General features: G+C 44.0%; 1 protein-coding gene across 1 annotated transcript in view; it reads left to right on the top strand.

Moving 5' to 3' along the window:
- The first annotated feature begins 1,081 nt into the window (after positions 1-1,081).
- RAB21 (RAB21, member RAS oncogene family) overlaps positions 1,082-18,272 on the top strand; it is a 47,115-nt gene continuing 29,924 nt past the window's right edge. Inside the window, exons 1-3 of the mRNA XM_070409719.1 lie at positions 1,082-1,493; positions 14,018-14,077; positions 15,026-15,133. Of these exons, the coding sequence (XP_070265820.1) occupies positions 1,347-1,493; positions 14,018-14,077; positions 15,026-15,133 (315 nt within the window). The 5' untranslated portion in view covers positions 1,082-1,346. The remainder of the gene's footprint in view (positions 1,494-14,017; positions 14,078-15,025; positions 15,134-18,272) is intronic.

Here is an 18,272-nt window from a genome sequence, read left to right as displayed (position 1 = left end):
TCACTTAACTACATGCACCCGAACTCTATCACAAGGCACGTGGGGCTACGTGTTCGGACCATAGGTTCAAGCTTACAACCACAGCCATTGGCCCTGCCCTTCCAGCTGGGACTTGCACGTGGCAATGAGAGGACCCTGTCCTTTCATTAGTCCGAGGCTTGAACCTGGCCCAAACACTGTACCCGCGCCCCACAACCAAGTATGTGCTTGGCACCTTGAGTCAGAAATCCAAAGGTGGGCCAGTCTCACGCAGTTCTTGTCCTTAACAAATCCGCAGTCTAACAAGGACAAATACTCAGCAAAGTAATTTCCATGAAGTGTGGTAAACACTGCCAAAGAAGGTGTATCTGTGCTATGAAATACCTAACTTGGGGGTTTGGGGAGGACAAGGGTGGGAGGCCAGAGGGAGAACGATGGGTGGTCTGGGAAGCCTTACCGGTCTAAGCTGAGACTTGAAAGATGAGGAGACTTGGTGGCCTGGGGAACCAAAAGACATTCAATAGGCCTTAGCTGGTTTGGCTCAGTGAATAGAGTGTTGGTCTGTGGACTGAAAGGTCCTGGGTTCGATTCCGGTCAAGGGCACATGTCTGGGTTGCAGGCTCGATCCCCAGTAGGGGGCGTGCAAGAGGCAGCCAGTCAATGCTTCTCTCTCATCATTGATGTTTCCATCTCTCTCTCCCTCTCCCTTCCTCTCTGAAATCAATAAAGATATCTAGAAAAAAAGAAAAGAAATTCAATAGTTATGATTTGGAGTCCCACAGGAAAATACTGTGAAGCTACTGAAGGGCACCTTGGCAGCTTGGCTTACAGCGACTTAGCTTTGTGACCCTTCCCCGAGCGAGAACGACAACGCCCTGCACTCCAGCACTGCACCTAAACTGGGCTTGCCCGCACTACTCACGCCCTGTCCCCCCAGTTCCCATAAGAGGCAGACGGGTGCGGGCCCGCAGCTCCCTTCCCCACCAGCCCCACCCCCGGAAGCGGCCAGAAGCCCCGCCCACCCCGGGCGCGTCCTCCTGGGCCGAGTTCTAGGGCCGCCCGCGGCTCCTCCGTCACGTGACCCGGAGTGTGACGTAGGAGGAAGGAGACGCCATTAGAGGGAGGCGGAGAGGGAGTGCTCTTCTCCTTTCGTCGGGTGCCTGACGTGGTGGCCGGGGCCCTTCATTCTCGGACTTTCTCTCGGCCCCTCCAGGCCTCGCCCCAGGAGACGAGCTAGGAGACGGCGCCCGGGGTCGGCGGGCCGGGGCGGAGGGGACTGCGCCCGTGGCTGTGAGGGCGCCGCGGCGGCCGTGCGGAGCTCGGCGCTGCTCTAGGGCTCGGGCGGCCGGGGAGCGGGGAGCGGCGGGATGGCTGCGGCCGGCGGCGGGGCGGCGGCGGGCCGAGCCTACTCGTTCAAGGTGGTGCTGCTGGGGGAAGGCTGCGTGGGGAAGACGTCGCTGGTGCTGCGCTACTGCGAGAACAAGTTCAACGACAAGCACATCACCACTTTGCAGGTGCGGGCCCCGGGGAGCGGGAGGCGGCGCCGGGGCCCCTGCCCGCCCGGAGGGCCCGGCCGCCGCGGTCTCCTGGATCGGGGCTCGCCCATCTCAGGCCTGTCACCGCCGCCGTGGACTGGCCCCTCCGAATCCGCCCTGGGGACGCCCGGGGTCTTGGCAGCCTGTAGACGGACGGACGGACAGACAGTCGGGAGGGGAGTGGAAGGGCCCCGAAAAGTCCCCATGCCCCGGCCGCGCAGGTCGTGGAGTCCCCACGGTTGGGCTAGTTTTTCCCCTTCGTTTTACTTCCTCTTGCGCCCTAGGTGCCTTCGCGTTACGGTCGCCAGATGTCACCCCCGCCTTTTTTGTTGTGGTTGGTTTCTTTCGGAATTAGGGACTTCGCTGCGGGTTTGATTTCGCGAATTAGGTGGCTTGGGACTCCAGCGCTTACCGATGACTAAGTGTTTATGCAAAAGTTCAGTTTTGTCCTGTCTTCACGTAACGTGCCGATGGGCAAAACGTCCATCCCCGGAGGGGTTTTGAAATGACCGCTCGCCGGTGCGGGTTGCGCAGCTTCGTTACCGCCTTGCGGGTCTGTCGTGCTCTGCGAGGTCGACCCACGTTCACATGGGAACGTCATGTGAATACTGTTTATTTTCTTTGTTTCGGATAGAGAGCCGGCTTTCTTCTGTAGTGACATTGTGGTTCCTCAGAAAAGTGTTAGAATGTAATCATTTTATTGGGAGGGAAACCGGTCCTTTGAGGCGGTTGTAGTCTGTCCCCCTCTCTCCCAAAGAAATCCGGCTGCACGTGTAAGAAAAAAGAAATATCCAACTAATCTGACTTGGTCATTGTAGTCAGAGACAATAAACCCTAGTGAACTTTTGAGCCTCCATCCATTTAACTAGTTGTGTGATCTTGGGCAAGTTAGTTAATGTATCTTTGCCTAAGTTCTTCGTCTTTTAAAGTGGCCCTAATTTAGTATCTATCTAATTCATAGGGTTGTCAGGACACATACACCTAAAAGCGATTAGGACCTGGTCCAGTGTAAGTTCTTCATCATTTTTACTGCCCCAGATTGCACAATAGATCTTAATTAATGATTGTGGAGTGTGTAAGAACATAGACACTCTTAATAGAACTCACAGTGTTCTTATTGTTGTGACATTTGATGCTTGATTCTATTATTAAAGTACCGAGTCTAGAATTTACAAGGATGTTCCAGTTCTGTTTCCAGTTCTATTTTTATTCCTCTGTAAAGCATAATATCTGAAAAGGTTAATGCCAGGAAACTCCTTTTTTTCTTGCATCCTTGCACAAGACCACTTACACAATTTTAATAGTGGATTGTTATTTTTGAGTGCTACTAGTGAGATTTGTAGGGTAAATACATGTCTATGGTCATTTGGAAGTTTAGAAAATCATTTAGGTAAAATAGCAATAGCTAATATTGAGTTCTTTTTTTTTAAATCAGGCCAATGAGGTGGATAGGTTTTTTTAAAAAAATACATTTTTAATGATTTCAGAGAGGAAAGGAGAGGGAGAGAGAGATGGAAACATCAATGATGAGAGAGAATCATTGATCGACTTCCTCCTGGGGATTGAGCCCACAACCAGGTCATGTGCCCTTGACTGGGACTGAACCCACTCTATACACTGAGCCAAACCGGCTAGGGCTGAGGTGGATAGTTTTGTTAGCTCCATTTTACAGGTGAGAAAACAGGCTTGGTTAAGGTGAGTAATTTGCTAGTCATTACATTGCCACAAGTCATGCTGCCCAAGCTGAAATTTGAACCCAGGTCTGATTTCAGATTTTGAGCAATTAAGTCACACTGCCTCTGGATATTGGTAAACCACCCCTTTAGTGGTTTCCTTTATGCTACAGGTCTAAGATAAAAGAGAAAACCATTGCAATTGAGCTCTCAATTTTTATTTTAAAATATTTTTATTGATTTTGGAGAAGGGAGAGGGAGAGAGAGAAACATCAATGATGAAAGAGAATCATTGACTGGTTGCCTCCTGCATGCCCCACAGTGGGGACTGAGCCCACAACCGAGGCATGTGCCCTGACCGGGAATTGAACCAGGACCTCCTGGTTCAGAGGTCGACACTACTACTGAGCTAAGCTGGTGGCTGAGCTCTCAATTGGGAAAAAAAAAAAAAAATACCCTAGTTGGTTTGGCTCAGTGGATAGAGCGTCGGCCTGGGACTGGAGGAGGGTCCCAGGTTTGATTCCAGTCAAGGGCACATGCCGGGGTTGTAGGCTCGATCCCCAGTAGGGGGCATGCAGGAGGCAGCCGATCAATGATTCTTTCTCTCCCTCTCCCTTCCTCTCTGAAATCAATAAAAATATATTTTAAAAAAGATAATTTAGCCCTTCAACCTAAAACGTACACTTTCCTTATACATTCAAAAAACACCATCAAAGCTAAAAGCAGGCTAGAGATTTTTAAATATCTGAGAAAAACCAATGCCGAAGACTGTCCATAGGCGGTCCACTCACATCCAACTCAACTCCAGGAAGAGGTCTCAGAAGCTCCTGCCCATGTCTAGGCTGATTCTCCTTACCAAATCCCAGGAATCTACACAGTGTCCTGTGCAATCCTCACAGGAAAGGATGAAATTATGGTAGATCTCTAGTATCAAAGCATAGTCCTGATTTTGATGTTTATATATAATTCTCATCACAACAATATCTGGATTATATTATTGAATTGAGGATTTTGTTGTATTCCAATGTATGGAAACAGAATTATATCTAATCTTTCTCTTAGATATCAATTCATCTCATCTGATTCTAATAATTTTTTTCAGAGAAATTTGACTTCAGTGTGATCCATAATACACTTCCTTGTAAGCTTTTAATTTCCTAATGGAGAGACCATGCATCAGTAGGTATGATAGGAAGTTCCCCTTTTTTCTTGTAAACAAGGACTTACTATCTATCTTTGTAAAATATTTTGCAAAGTACACTCTCATGCATTCATATTTCAAAGATTTATAGGACTGAGGAACCTAAGATAGTTTATGGTTCTCTGTTTCAGTCTCTTGTTTAATTTCAGTCAAGTGATTGTCTACTTTTGTCTTGGAGGTGTGATAAACTGACATAGAAGGTATAAAACTATATGCCCTGAGGCGACCTGTTTCATTTTTAGATAGGTCTAATTTCCAATAAGTTTTTCTGTGTGTAAAGCCAAAATCTGTTTCCCTGTAGTTTCCAGTCCTAGTTCTGCTACTGCATCTTGGTTGCACGGGACATCCCTTTTGATAGTTGAGGATAGCTATCACATCTTGAGTCTTGTCATCTTTTGGATAAACAGCTCTGGTTCCTTTAACTGGATTTCCTATGATATTCTAAATCATTTCACTATTTTTTTTTTTTTTTAGAATTTTAATGAATTTATTTTAGTTAAACTGGCAACATATACCAGGGAGCAAGATGTCAGATGCTTCTCATTTCACTATTTTGACGTCTTTTCTAGACTCTTCACTATTTACTCATTGTCCTCTTTTTCTTTTTTTATTGATTTCAGAGAGGAAGGGAGAGAGAGTTAGAAACATCAAAGGTGAGAGAGAGAATCATTGATTGCCTGCCTCCTGCACACCCCACACTGGGGATCAAGCTTTCAACCGGGCATGTGCTCTGACCAGGAATCAAACAGTGACTTCCTAGTTCATAGATTGATGCTCAACCACTGAGCCATGCCAGCTGGGCTGTCCTCTTTTCTTTAAAATGTGATGCCTTGAGCTGCAGAAATGAATCCAGGGATGGTTTGAACTGAGTACAGTAGTGCAGGCTATCACCTCCCCTACTGAGAATCCTTTTCTAATACTGAAGTAGAAAAGATTCTTTTTGTCACACCAATTAATATTGGGCTTGCTATCTTAGTCTTATTTGCTTAAAAAAGTTTTACATCCCTTAAATTACTTTTTCTTGGATTTTGTAGTTGCTTTTTGTCCCAATGTATTTGACCCATTAAATTTGACTTTGATAGATTTGCGTCAGTGGTTAAAACCTCTTAATGTCCTTTTAAATTTTTATTCTATAGTTCAAAAAAACATTGATTTTGGGGTCAGGCAGTTGGTTGAGTCCTGGGCATGTAAAGAAGAATAAGGCATGGTCCCTATTGTCTTGATTAGCTACTCATTTTAACTTTGACACCCAAAGATTTTTCTTTAATTTCTGGCCAGGTCATTAATAAAGACTTTCAAACGGGGGAGAGAGGGCCAAGTGCAGAGCTCTGCAGCAGGTCTCACTGTAGTCCAGTGATGTGTGACTAGAGGTGTAGTTTTCTTTAGACTTTGGGAATCTTAGGGTGGGGCTTTTTTAGGCTATGTATGGCCCATAGTCTTTTTTCCCCTTGAGTGAGACATACTTCTTAATGGAGTGTTGTACATATTAATGATAATGGAAGCAAAAAACAACTTAAGACTTACCTACTGGATATGAAACCTTTAGAAAAAAAATGGTTATTCCAGCATTATAGACCTAGCTTTTTTGCCCTAGATACGTTAGTCTTGCCCCAGGTTGTCACTAGATGCTTTGACAAATTCTTGCAGAAGACAAGATACACTGTGTTCCGAATTAGGAGGCCATACATTGTGGTAAAAGGGGACTTTGGTTTGAATTTTGGTTTCTACTTACAGCCATCATGATCTTCGTTATTCTAATGTTTGTAAGCTGGCTTTTTCTTATGAAATGGGAGAATCTCACACATAGGGTTTTTATGTGGATTAAATAGAAAGCCATCATATGTACAGCTCCTACCACAGTGCCTGGCACATGTTTGTTTAATAAATGTTTGCTGTTGGATAAATAGGTGGTGCTTAATGTGTGTTGGTTTCTTCCATTTCAAAAAGATAATGGAATTTGGCATGAATTATTTTGAGAACCCATGCTGTCTCTGAGGGATAACTACATTTTAAAATTGTTTATTAGGTTATAAACAATTTTTAAAAATATAGAAAAAATATATTCATTATCGAGTTTTGGCTGGAACTGACTTTTCTGTTGGGGTTGACATTTCTGGAAATTCACTTCCTTTTTGAAAATTGTGATATTTGCCATGCTTTAGTGCTTTAGTACTGCAGCCTTTTGCAGAGCTTCTCCTAAGTTACTGATAATTGTGAAGTAATCTTGTAGGTGAGCTCTCTGAGAACCCAAAATCCTTTACCTGGCCCAGGAAGCTTAATCTTATATAGCAGGGGTGGGGAACCTTTTTTTTGCCAAGGGCTATTTGGATATTTATAACATCATTCATTGCTTCTCGTCCTTTTGACTAAGATCAAGTGTAGTATAACATTCACAGGCCATACAAAATTATCAACTTAAAAATTAGCCTGCTATATTTGGTCAAACATTTAATTAACTCACCCCTAATGCCTTGGCATGGCCAAGACAAATGATTTTGCAGGCCAGACATTTCCCACCCCTGTTATATAGAGTCCCCAAGCTCTCTGATGTGATTTCCCTTCTGATTTGGAGCTTTGATAAAATTGGCAGAGGCAAGAAAGACAATTGGAGTGAGGGAGTTACTGCCTTTTCTCTGGAATTTATTCAAAGCAATACTGCTGAACCTAAGCAATTAAATTCAAGAATTGTTTATTTAATGCCTGTTATATATCAAACATTGTGCTAGCTAGGGAATGTAAGATGAGTAAGATACTTTAACTGTTAGTTAGCTTTCTTGACTTTATGTATTTTTTTATATAAAATTTTTTTAATTTTAAAATGTTTTTATTGATTTGATTTGATGGGGGCGGGGGGGGGCGGGAATGGAGAGGGAAGGGAAAGGTGTGCTCCCGGGAGGGAGAGCACCTGTTTTTATTGATTTGAGAGAGGGGGGAAGGGAGAGGGAGAGAAATATTAATGAGAAACATCTATCAACTGCCTCCTGCACACCCCCTACTGGGGGTCTGGCAGGCAACCCGGGCATGTGCACTAACCTGGAATTGAACCTGTGATCTTTCAGTGCATGGGACAACGCTCAACCAACTGAGCCACACCCGCGAGGGCTTGCCTTTATGTATTCTTAAATGTTGTGTCATCTATAATAATAAAAGGGTAATATGCTAATTAGACTGGATGTCTTCAGGACAAAGCCACGGTGGGGGGGCCGAGGAAGAGGTGGTTAGGGGTGATCAGGCCAGCAGGGCAGAGCAGTTAGGGTGATCAGGCAGGCAGGCAGAGTGGTTAGGGCAGGCAGACAGGTGAGTGGTTAGGAGCCAGTGGTCCTGGATTGTGAGAGGGATGTCCGACTGCCGGTTTAAACTGGCAGTCGGACGTCCCCTGAGGGGTCCCGGATTGGAGAGGGTGCAAGCCAAGCTGTGGGATACCCCCCTCCCCTGCAAGAATTTTGTGCACCGGGCCTCTAGTTTTGATTATAACCCTCTCTTGTCTTTGATATGTCTCTATGTCTGTGCTCTTGGGTTATTGCTTTCTTTTCTTTAGATGCGCCTTCTCTTTTTCCTTATTGAAGGTGTTTTAAAATTATAACCTCTAATTTAAATGCCTTCTATCATTTTCCTTTTTAGAATAATAACTGGAATTCCACCTATCTGCCTCCTAAAGTGTAGGGTAGGTGCCTGTTATTTGATTAGCAAAACAGTGCTTGCTATAAGTTTGGCTGGGCATATGGTATCCTGACAGTTTGGCAAATGAGGAAACTAAGATTTGAATTAGATTTCCAAGGTCCCACAAAAATAATGTGTACCATTTTTTAAAAACTAAGTTTACTCCCCCCCCCCCCCCCCCCGCCAATATACCTTAACTTCCGGAGCAACACTTGGCATTCAGGTTCTAGTAGTTGGTTTTGTACTTGGCATCATAGTCTCTGGTGAAGGAATCTTGGTTTCCTTGTTTGTAAGATTAATGTTTGAATATCTGAAATATCTTCCAAATAGTTCTGGAAGCCACATCACTGTTGATTCAGCCAGGTCATCTATAACATTTTTATAAAATAAAATAATTGAAGTCTTTTTCTAACAAATGGGTTTTTCTGAATTGTGGCTTTGAATTTCTAATACGTATATAAGTATTCTATATCTGACTGCCATTTTCTGCTTTGTGTTTTAAGCTACTTCTTAGAAGTGACTTTTTGACTCTTCTTTGCAAGGTATTTACTTGGATTCTAAACTGATTATAGTCCCTCTTTTTAGAAGCTAAGAACAAGAAATGAGGTATTCAAGCACCCAGCTTAGTTTTCTTTCTTTTCTACAAAATTGAAATATATTTGACATATAACATTGTATAAATTTAAGGTGTATAACATTAATTTTTAACATTTTAATACTGTAATACAATTGCCATTGTAGCAATCTAGCTTAGTTTTCTGATAGCTCATTGTTATTGCCTTGCTACAAAGGACTAATTTTATAAATTATCTGCCTGAATCCTTTCTTAAGTCCGGACATGGTGATAGAAACTTTAGCCTGAAACAGTGTTAGTGAGTATAGCAAAAATAACATTACCATTCAGTTACACACACACACACACTAATGAAAATTGGCTGAATTTACTAGTAAAATACATCAGATAAAGTCAGGAAACTATTCATCCACAATTCAGTTACTATGCTAATTTAGGTATTTTGCTTTGTCGTTGGTTAGCAAGCACAGCAAGTGATCTGGCTAACAACAACAAAAACAAAAATTAAAAGAAGTTATTAAAAGACTTTCATTTGGCAGATATAATTTGTTCCTATTATTTCTCTCCTATAATTCTATTTTGGTTTTTAAGTAGAGATTTTAAAAAATTACCGCCAAGATTTCTGATAAGATGGGCAAAATAAGCCAGCATCAGGCGCAGATGACGGATGGTAGTCTTGAACTAATAAGATTGCTAATTTTGTTAATACCCCTGTGGTTTGGAAGATGAAGTCATTAGAATTAGAAGTAGTGGTGCTGTAACTCAGAGTTTGAAGGCGTAAGATGGGAAATGTACTGTTACTTTGATCCTCATTACCATGTTGTCTATCCTGAGAATATTTGGGAGATGAATTGGCATCCAGAAACACTTAGTGTTTAAGTAGAGGAGTGCCAGGTTAAGAATGTGTGTATGTTCTAGAATAGGCAGCTTTGAGCAACAGGAAAAGCACTTGAGGAGTCAGACAGGCTTTCATCCATTGTAGCCCCTGACTCAATTATCTCACCTTTGGTGTCACTGTATTCTTTAAATCTCAAGTTCACGACTGTAAAATAGGGGTAATTCTCTACTTCACAGGGTGGTTACAAAGATTAAATGAGAAAGTCCAAACACAGTGCTTGGCAAGTGTGTGAAAATTGTTTTTGGTATGTGCATATGAGCAGTTTTCTTGGGAGTGAGTGGATTCATAGCTTTCATCAGATTCTCGAAGTCCATGATCACTCCCCCTCTAACTCTCACTGACATGTAACAGAATTAAGAATCACTGCCCAGAGTATTATAACCATAGTGGTATCAGTAGTCTAGACAAATTAAGTGTGTGCCTCATAGATGTGGTTAAAAAGGGTAAGACAAATTTCAGCTTTTGATTGTTTGCTGCTATCTTACTGTTACATAAAATCTTTTCAACTTTATTCTCAAGTATATAATTGTATGTTTTTAAAACTAGATGTTTGCTCTTTAAGAAACTACAGAATATTAAAAACTTTGGATGTCTGTAAAATGAGATGATTTATATTACAGAAGGAATTTTTCTATAGGTAGGACTTAACATTTTTCATTATGAAGGGGGAAAAAGCTTTAGTGGGGACCCTTTGATAATGTGCTTTACTAGTGCATCAGATGTTTGAGTTAAAATAATTTGGTTTATAAGGAAGCTTTTAGGAACATCTCTATTATAGAGTTATACCTCCTTTGATTTGCCCAGGCACTTTATAAATGTGTTTATCTATAATAACAATACAGTTGACCCTTAAACAGCATGGATTTGAATTTCACGGGTCCACTTACATGTGGATTTTTTCAATAAATATGTACAGTGCTTAAATTTTATTTTCTCATGATTTTTCTTTTTTTTTAAATATATTTTATTGATTTTTTACAGAGAGGAAGGGAGAGGGATAGAGAGTTAGAAACATCGATGAGAGAGAAACATCGATCAGCCGCCTCCTGCACACTTCCCACGGGGGATGTGCCCGCAACCAAGGTACATGCCCTTGACCAGAATCGAACCTGGGACCCTTGAGTCCACAGGCTGACGCTCTATCCACTGAGCCAAACTGGCCAGGGCTCATGATTTTTCTTTCTTTTTTTTTTTTTTTTAAATATATTTTATTGATTTTTTACAGAGAAGAAGGGAGAGAGATAGAGAGTTAGAAACATTGATGAGAGAGAAACATCGATCAGCCACCTCCTGCACATCCCCCACTGGGGATGTGCCCGCAACCCAGGTACATGCCCTTGACCGGAATCGAACCTGGGACCTTTCAGTCCGCAGGCCGACGCTCTATCCACTGAGCCAAACCGGTTTTGGCACTCATGATTTTTCTTAATAACATTTTCTTTCCTCTAGCTTATTTTTTAATAACAATGCAGTATATAATACATATAACATACAAAATATGTGTTAACTATATGTTACCGTTAAGTCTTTTTCCTGTTAATAGTAGGCTAAGCAGTTAAGTTTTTTGGGAAGTCTACAGTTATACACGGATTTTCATCTGTGTGGATGTTGGCACTACTCTGCCTGCCCCTATCACTGGAGAAGAAGTGTTAGCCCAGATCTCAGTCTGGGAGGTACCAGAGCATAGAAGCTATAAGTTCTTTTTGGAGCCAAACTACCTGGATTTCAAATCCTACTCTATCACTTACTGTGTGACTTGGGCATGATACTTACCCTTCTTGTATCTCAGTTTCTACATCTATAATTTTTGGATAATCCTATATAATAAAGAGGTAATATGCAAATTAACCCTCACACCCTCACAAGATGTCTGCCTACGACCAGGCCGGCAGGGGGGTTAGTGAGGGACGACCAACCGACTGAACAAGCAGGCTGCATGGGGTGACCAGGCTGGCAGGGGGGCCATGAGGGGTGACCAGGCTGGCAGGAGGGGCAGTTGGGGGCGACCAGGCCAGCAGGGGGGACAGTTGGGGGTGATTAGGCTGTCAGGGGGGGCAGTGAGGGATGCCCAGGCTAGTGGGCGGGGGGCAGTTATGAGCGACCAGACCGGCAGGGAGGGGGCAGTTGGGGGCAGTCAGGCAGGCAAGCAGGTGAGCGATTAGGAGCCAGCAGTCCAGAATTGTCAGAGGGATGTCCGATGGGTCCCGGATTGGAGAGGGTGCAGGCTGGACTGAGGTGACCCCCCCCCACCCCCGTGCACGAATTTCATGCACCGGACCTCTAGTCTATAATAATAAAAGTGTAATATGCTAATTAGACTGGGCATTTTTCCGGATGACCTTCTGGACAAAGCTGGGGCTGTGAGGGAAGCCTGGGTCCCGGGTGCCTGCCAGCGGCCAGAGGGAAGCCGGTGCCAGCAGCCGGGGGAAGGAAGGCCTAATCGGGCCTCTAGTAATTATATATAAATCACAAGGTGCTATCAGAATTAAGTGAGTTACTATTAAAAGTTCTTAGAACACTGCCCATTTTATTGTAAACTCTGCAAAACTGTTAAATTAATAAAAATATGTGATTTTGTTAACACAAGACTTATATCTATGAAAAGATAACACAAGATAAGGTAGTATATGCTGTATATTACAAGATTGGGGTCATAAAATTCTTCAGGATAGAGAGACTCATTGTGGGTTGTATGGGTGGTATGAGAAGACCTAAGAATTCAAAGAAGAAAAGTAAAGGTCAGAATAGAAGTTGGAAGTATACGATTCAGATAGAGAATAAATAATAGACCCACGATAGAGGGGGTACTTAATGAAAAAACAGAATTGGAGGGACTGTATACAGCCCAGGTAAGTTGAAGAGTTAAGTAAAGAAATACTGGAAGCTATCTTAGGAAGACAGATGTAGACACATTGTGGAGGTCCTTGGATACAAAGATAAGGCTTTGAGATTTTTATATGTAGACCAGAGGCCCGGTGCACGGAAATCATGCACTGGGTGGGGGGTGGGGGGGTCCCTCAGCCTAGCCTGTGCCCTCTCACAGTCTGGGAGCCCTCAGGGTATGTCCAACTGACAGCTTAGGCCCACTCCATGGGGAGCGGGCCTAAGCCGGCAGTCGGATATCCTTAGTGCTACTGCGGCTGCACTCACCAGCCATGAGCCCAGTTTCTGGCTGAGCGGCGCTCCCCCTGTGGGAGCACACTGACCACCAGGGGGCAGCTCCTGAGTTGAGCGTCTGCCCCCTGGTGGTCAGTGCGTGTCATAGTGACTGGTCATTCTGCCATTCGGTCGATTTGCATATTAGCCTTTTATTATATAGGATTAGGGCTCCCTAACTTGTATAAAGGAGAACCTTATGAATGATCTTGTAAAAAGTATTTAGCACAGCCCTGGCCAGTGTGGCTTAGTTGGTTAGGTCACAAAATGGAGGGTTTGCTGTATTTGTGGTCTTATCTGGCATTGACCATACAACGTGAAGTTTGCCATGGGGCAACAAGGAGTTATATGTTTCAGCCTTCAGTGGTTTCACTCATCTGTCAGGAAAACTACTACGAGTAAAGGGGCGATCATCACCTTTTCTCTGAAACTGTCTTGGACTCATCCAGGCAGGCTTTACATTTCCTTTCTTAGGCTCTCCCTTCCCCCCTTATAATATACTTGGCAAGACCCTTCATTTTAACAGTGATCACATGGTATTTTAATTCTCTACATTTTTATTTCTGCAATAGACATAAGCTCCTTAAAGGCTGGAACTGTTCCCTTTCATTACTGTGGCATTAGTATCTAGGGAAAGTATTAGATATAGGTAAAATAATTGAATTATAAAATAATTGCAGCCCTGGCTGGTTTGGCTCAGTGGCTGGAACGTCGGCCTATGGACTGAAGGGTCCCGGGTTCAACTCTGGCCAAGGGCACATGCCTGGGTTGCGGGCTCGATCCCCAGTGGGGGGCATGCAGGAGTTAGCCGATCAATGATTCTCTCTCATCATTGGTGTTTCTTTCCCTCTCTCTCTGTCTCTCTCATCTCTCTCTCCCCCTTCCTCTCTAAAATCAATAAATATATTAAAAAAATAATTGCAAGAGTATTTTTGAGTAATACTGGTATTCATACATTAAATTACCAGTAAATATTTGTTTTATCTCATCATAGAAATCTCTTAGACTCTTTCTATATTGAGTAGTTAAGGTTATATCAAATTCAATGCTCTAAGAAAATTTTTTAAGGGGAAAAACTAAGAAGTATTTACTAATAAGTACTGTTTTTTCTTTGTGTTTTTTATAACATGCTTATAAAACATATTTTTTTAGATTAGAATATAAGTAATTTTCTTTCTTCAGTGAAAATGTTTACTCGGTAAACATTAATAAAAATTCAGTGGTTATTTTTTCACCCAGATAACTTGAGGTTCATATTGAGATGATTTATTCATCTATAGGTAAGTTAAAAAATGTTATTTTATATGAAACATTGTTTAATGTATATCTCTGTTTTCTTAGGCATCATTCTTAACAAAGAAGTTAAACATTGGTGGGAAAAGAGTAAACCTTGCTATATGGGTAAGTTAACCTTGAAAGTTAAGGCCTCTACCGTCTTGGTACTCTAATAACCGTTTGACTCAAGGAATAGTAATTTGAAAACTTGAATTTTCTTTTAAATTAACTCCAGATTAGCCAAAACTTTTTAAAATATTTTTTTCTAAAATCTGGTTAATAATGATATCTTGAATACAATGATATACATGAATATTGCTATCATAACTTTTCAGCTGAGTAAGGATTAACTCATGTTAGAGATAGGACAGCTGCTTAGCTTTTTAAAAAAAATAATGGTTTTTTAAAATTTTTTATTTTAGAGAGGAAGGGAGAGGGAGAGAGAGAGAAAAACATTCAATTGGCCACCTCCTACACATGAACCTACACAGGAATCAATCATAGTCCCTTCGGTGTACGGGACTATGCTCAACCAACTGAGCCACATAGGCCAGGGCCGCTTGGGCCCCCCCCCCCCCCCCCCCCCCCCCGTTTCTCTATGTTCCACTCTTCTAAGGGAGTGGCTGATGGGGAAAAGGGTGAGGGTGATGCAGTAGGGTACCTGTTGGTAGGCGGTCCTGGTGCTTCCTCTCTTTCCTTGTCTCTTCCCTCTGTGGGAAGCCTAAATTTAGGGCCAGGCTTATACCTGGCTTATAATGCCATCTTGGTCATTCTGACCCTGAGGCAACTGAACTGTTTTTTTAGTGGGAGTGGGAAGATTGCTGGGGAGGAAGATGGTTGGGAAGGGAAATGGAAACTTTGTATAACAGTAAAACATTAAATATTGATTATAACTTGAGTTTTCAAAAGTTTTTGTAACCTGCTTTGTTTCTTGTAACAGTGTTTCGTGGTTACCTATAGCTTCATGCCCCACTTTTTGTGATCATGAACTTTTAGTCAAAAGTTTACTGTAATTGCAATAGCAGGTGTGTTTTTTTTTCTTCTGATATAATAAGCATTTGCTTCTTTATTTAGGATACAGCGGGTCAAGAGAGATTCCATGCATTGGGTCCAATTTACTACAGAGATTCAAATGGAGCTATTTTAGTTTATGATATAACAGATGAAGATTCTTTTCAGAAGGTATTTTATTTACTTACTAGAAGACCAGTGCACGAATTTGTGGAAGGGTGGGGTTTGGCCGGCCCGGCCCCAATCCGGGCGGATCGGGGCTGGGCCTGTCAGGAGGAGGAGATGGAGGGAGGTTGGCTGGCTGACCCACCCCGATCGGGCCCGATCAGGGCTGGGTCGGCTGGGGGAAGAGGCCATGGGCAATTGGCCGGCGGGCCCCCGCCCCCTATTGGGTTGGGAGGCCGATTAGGGGTGGGATAGACCATGAGGAGGGGCTGTGGGCAGTGGGCCAGCAAGCCCTGCCCCCGAATGGGGTTGGGGGCCAGCGGCTTGTGGGAGGGGCCATGGGTGATTGGCTGGCTGGCCCTGCCCCTGATCGGGGTGGGGGGGGCCGACCTGGGGTCGGGCCGGGCAGGGGGAGGGACTGCAGGAGATTGGCTGGCCAGCTCTGCCCCCAATTGGGGGGATCAGGGGCAGGGTCGGCTCGGGGGAGGGGCTGTGGACTGATCAGGATGGTGGGGGCCCATAGGGGGCAGGACTATCGTGGTGGGGCGGGCTAATTGGGGGCAAGGCTGGCCAGGGGGAAGGGAGGGGTCGTTGGGCCAGCCAGCCCCACACCCCACGCCCTGATCGGGCCAGTTCGCTGGCCACAGTGGGCGTCATAGTGACCTATCATTACGGTGGTGATGGCTGTTACAACCTCTGGCTTTTTATATATATAGATGTATAGATGACTTAATAGAAGAACAACACTGAATTTTCAAGTTTCCATAACATGCTTTTGTTTACTAATTTGATTAGTCTTGATTTTAAAGGTATTGTTGTATATAAATTGTGACCATTCATATTTTTTAATGGGGTATTTAATTCATGTCAGCAGTGTGAATAACAGTTGTTAATAGTTAAAATTACATGGCTTTCTTAGACCTTAGGAAAGAAAGTCTAAAGTAAAACTTCAGGAAAATATAGGGGCTTTATATTTTTTCCCTGTTAAAGAAAAATCACATGCGTTTCTTGGATTACATGCATACTGGGCAACTGAAATCTTAGTACGGCTGCATGGGCTTCCTAATTGTGAAGAGGGAAAGGGAGAACTAAATCAAATTTAAGCTCTTTCTCCTCACTAAATGTTCTGAAGGATATAATATAACTTTAAAAAGTGTTTATTTTATAGCTCCTCCATTCTTTTCACCCCTTTTTATTTATTTATTTTTAATATTTTTATTGGTTTCAGAGAGGGAGAGGGAGAGAAAGATAGAAACATCAGTGATGAAAGGGATTCATTGATCGGCTGCCTCCTGCACACCCCACACTGGGGATTGAGCCTGCAACACTTGGCATATACCCTAACTGGCAATCAAACTGTGGCCTCCTGGTTCATAGGTCGATGCTCAACCACTGAGCCATACCATCCGGGCTTGTATATCAACAATATAGAGTTGGGACCAAAAATGAGTTACCACCATTAAACTTATCTCTGAACTAGGGGCCCCGTGCACAAATTCATGTACTTTGAAAGGAACTGGGCTGCGAGGCTGCGGTGGGCACAGGGGTGGCTCTCGGCCTATCCTCCTCGACCCTGCCTGGCCCCTCCCACTGTGGACCCCGAGCTCCTGGTCTCCTGTCTGCCGGCAGCCCCACTCCTGCTGCCACTGCTTCCACGTGCTGACGACGCTGGCCCTGCTCACCCCTGCTAATAGTATGGAGTGATTAGGGCGGGTGTGAGTGGCGGCTGTTGCCCTGATTGCCCCTTAGGAGCAGGCAGAGGTGGAGAAGCCCTCAGGGGCAATTGGGGCTGGCAGCCACTGCTCACACCGCTGATGGCGCCAAGAGATCGGGACCAGCACCAGGTGCCAACAGTGGGTTCGAGCAGTGCCTCTGGCGCCGGCAGTGGATGCGAGTGGGGCTGGCACCGGCAGCAGCTGCGAGTGCCCGGTGTGACCATGGTGCGCCAGAGCAAAGAATTTTTAGTGGAGAAACCAAGATGGCAGCATAGGTTAACGCCGGAGTTTGCTGCCTCGAACAACCACTTCAAAAATACAACTAAAAGACGGAACAGACATCATCCAGAACCATAGGAAGGCTGGCTGAATGGAAGTTCTACAACTAGGAGGAACCGAGAATCAGAGGAGGCGCAGTGCTGAAGTAAAATACTAAGGTGCGGAGTGTGTGCGGCGCGGGCTGGTGGCTGAGGGCGTGGTTGTCTGTTTCAATCCGGAGGGAACCTGAGACTCAGAGCTCCAGATCCGGGCAAGTCTCTAGGGACCCAGACTCAAATGGGAGAATCAGGACTGTCTGGCTACGGTCCCTCCGAGGTTTGCAGCTGTTGCTGGGACAGAGAGGCAGAGCCCCTGGGGACGGACTGAGAGCAGCCATAACTGCTCCCTCCTCCGCCCTGTTGATCCCGTGGGACCCTCCCCGCCCAAGCCCTGCACAGAGGCATTTGCCAGATAGCCTCAGGCAAAGGCTAGATTAGCACCTCCCTAGAGGACACAAGTTCTTCCACTGCAGACACAGCTGATTATCACAGCCAGTCGGTCTGGAGGTCAAATCCCTCTAGTATTAACTATAACAATCAAGGCTTAACTACAACAAGACTGTGCACAAAGACCACTCGGGGGTGTACCAAGAAAGCGTAAAAAATGCGGAGACAAAGAAACAGGACAAAACTATCAAGGGAGGATATTGAGTTCAGAACCACACTTTTGAGGTCTCTCAAGAGGCTTCTAGAGTCTGTCGATAAACTTGATGAGATGTACAGGAAATCTAATGAGACCCTCGATGGTGTGATAAAGGACCATCTAGAAAGTAAGCATACACTGACTGAAATAAAGAATATTATATAGACTCCCAACAGCAAACCAGAGGAGCGCAAGAATCAAGTCAAAGATTTGAAATGCGAAGAAGCGAGAAACACCCAACTGGAAAAGCAAAATGAAAAAAGAACCCAAAAATAAGAAGATAGTGTAAGGAGCCTCTGGGACAGCTTCAAACGTACCAACATCAGAATTATAGGGGTACCAGAAGATGAGAGAGAGCAAGATATTGAAAACCTATTTGAAGAAATAATGACAGAAAACTTCCCCCACCTGGTGAAAGAAATAGACTTCCAAATCCAGGAAGCGCATAGAACCCCAAACAAAAGGAATCC

Source organism: Myotis yumanensis, unplaced genomic scaffold (genome assembly GCF_028538775.1).
Source record: "Myotis yumanensis isolate MYYU_CA2020_CCGP unplaced genomic scaffold, mMyoYum1.0.hap1 SCAF_3, whole genome shotgun sequence".
Taxonomy (NCBI): Eukaryota; Metazoa; Chordata; class Mammalia; order Chiroptera; family Vespertilionidae; genus Myotis; species Myotis yumanensis.
Note: the sequence above shows the minus strand (reverse complement) of the source record. Positions and strands in the feature narration are given on the sequence as shown.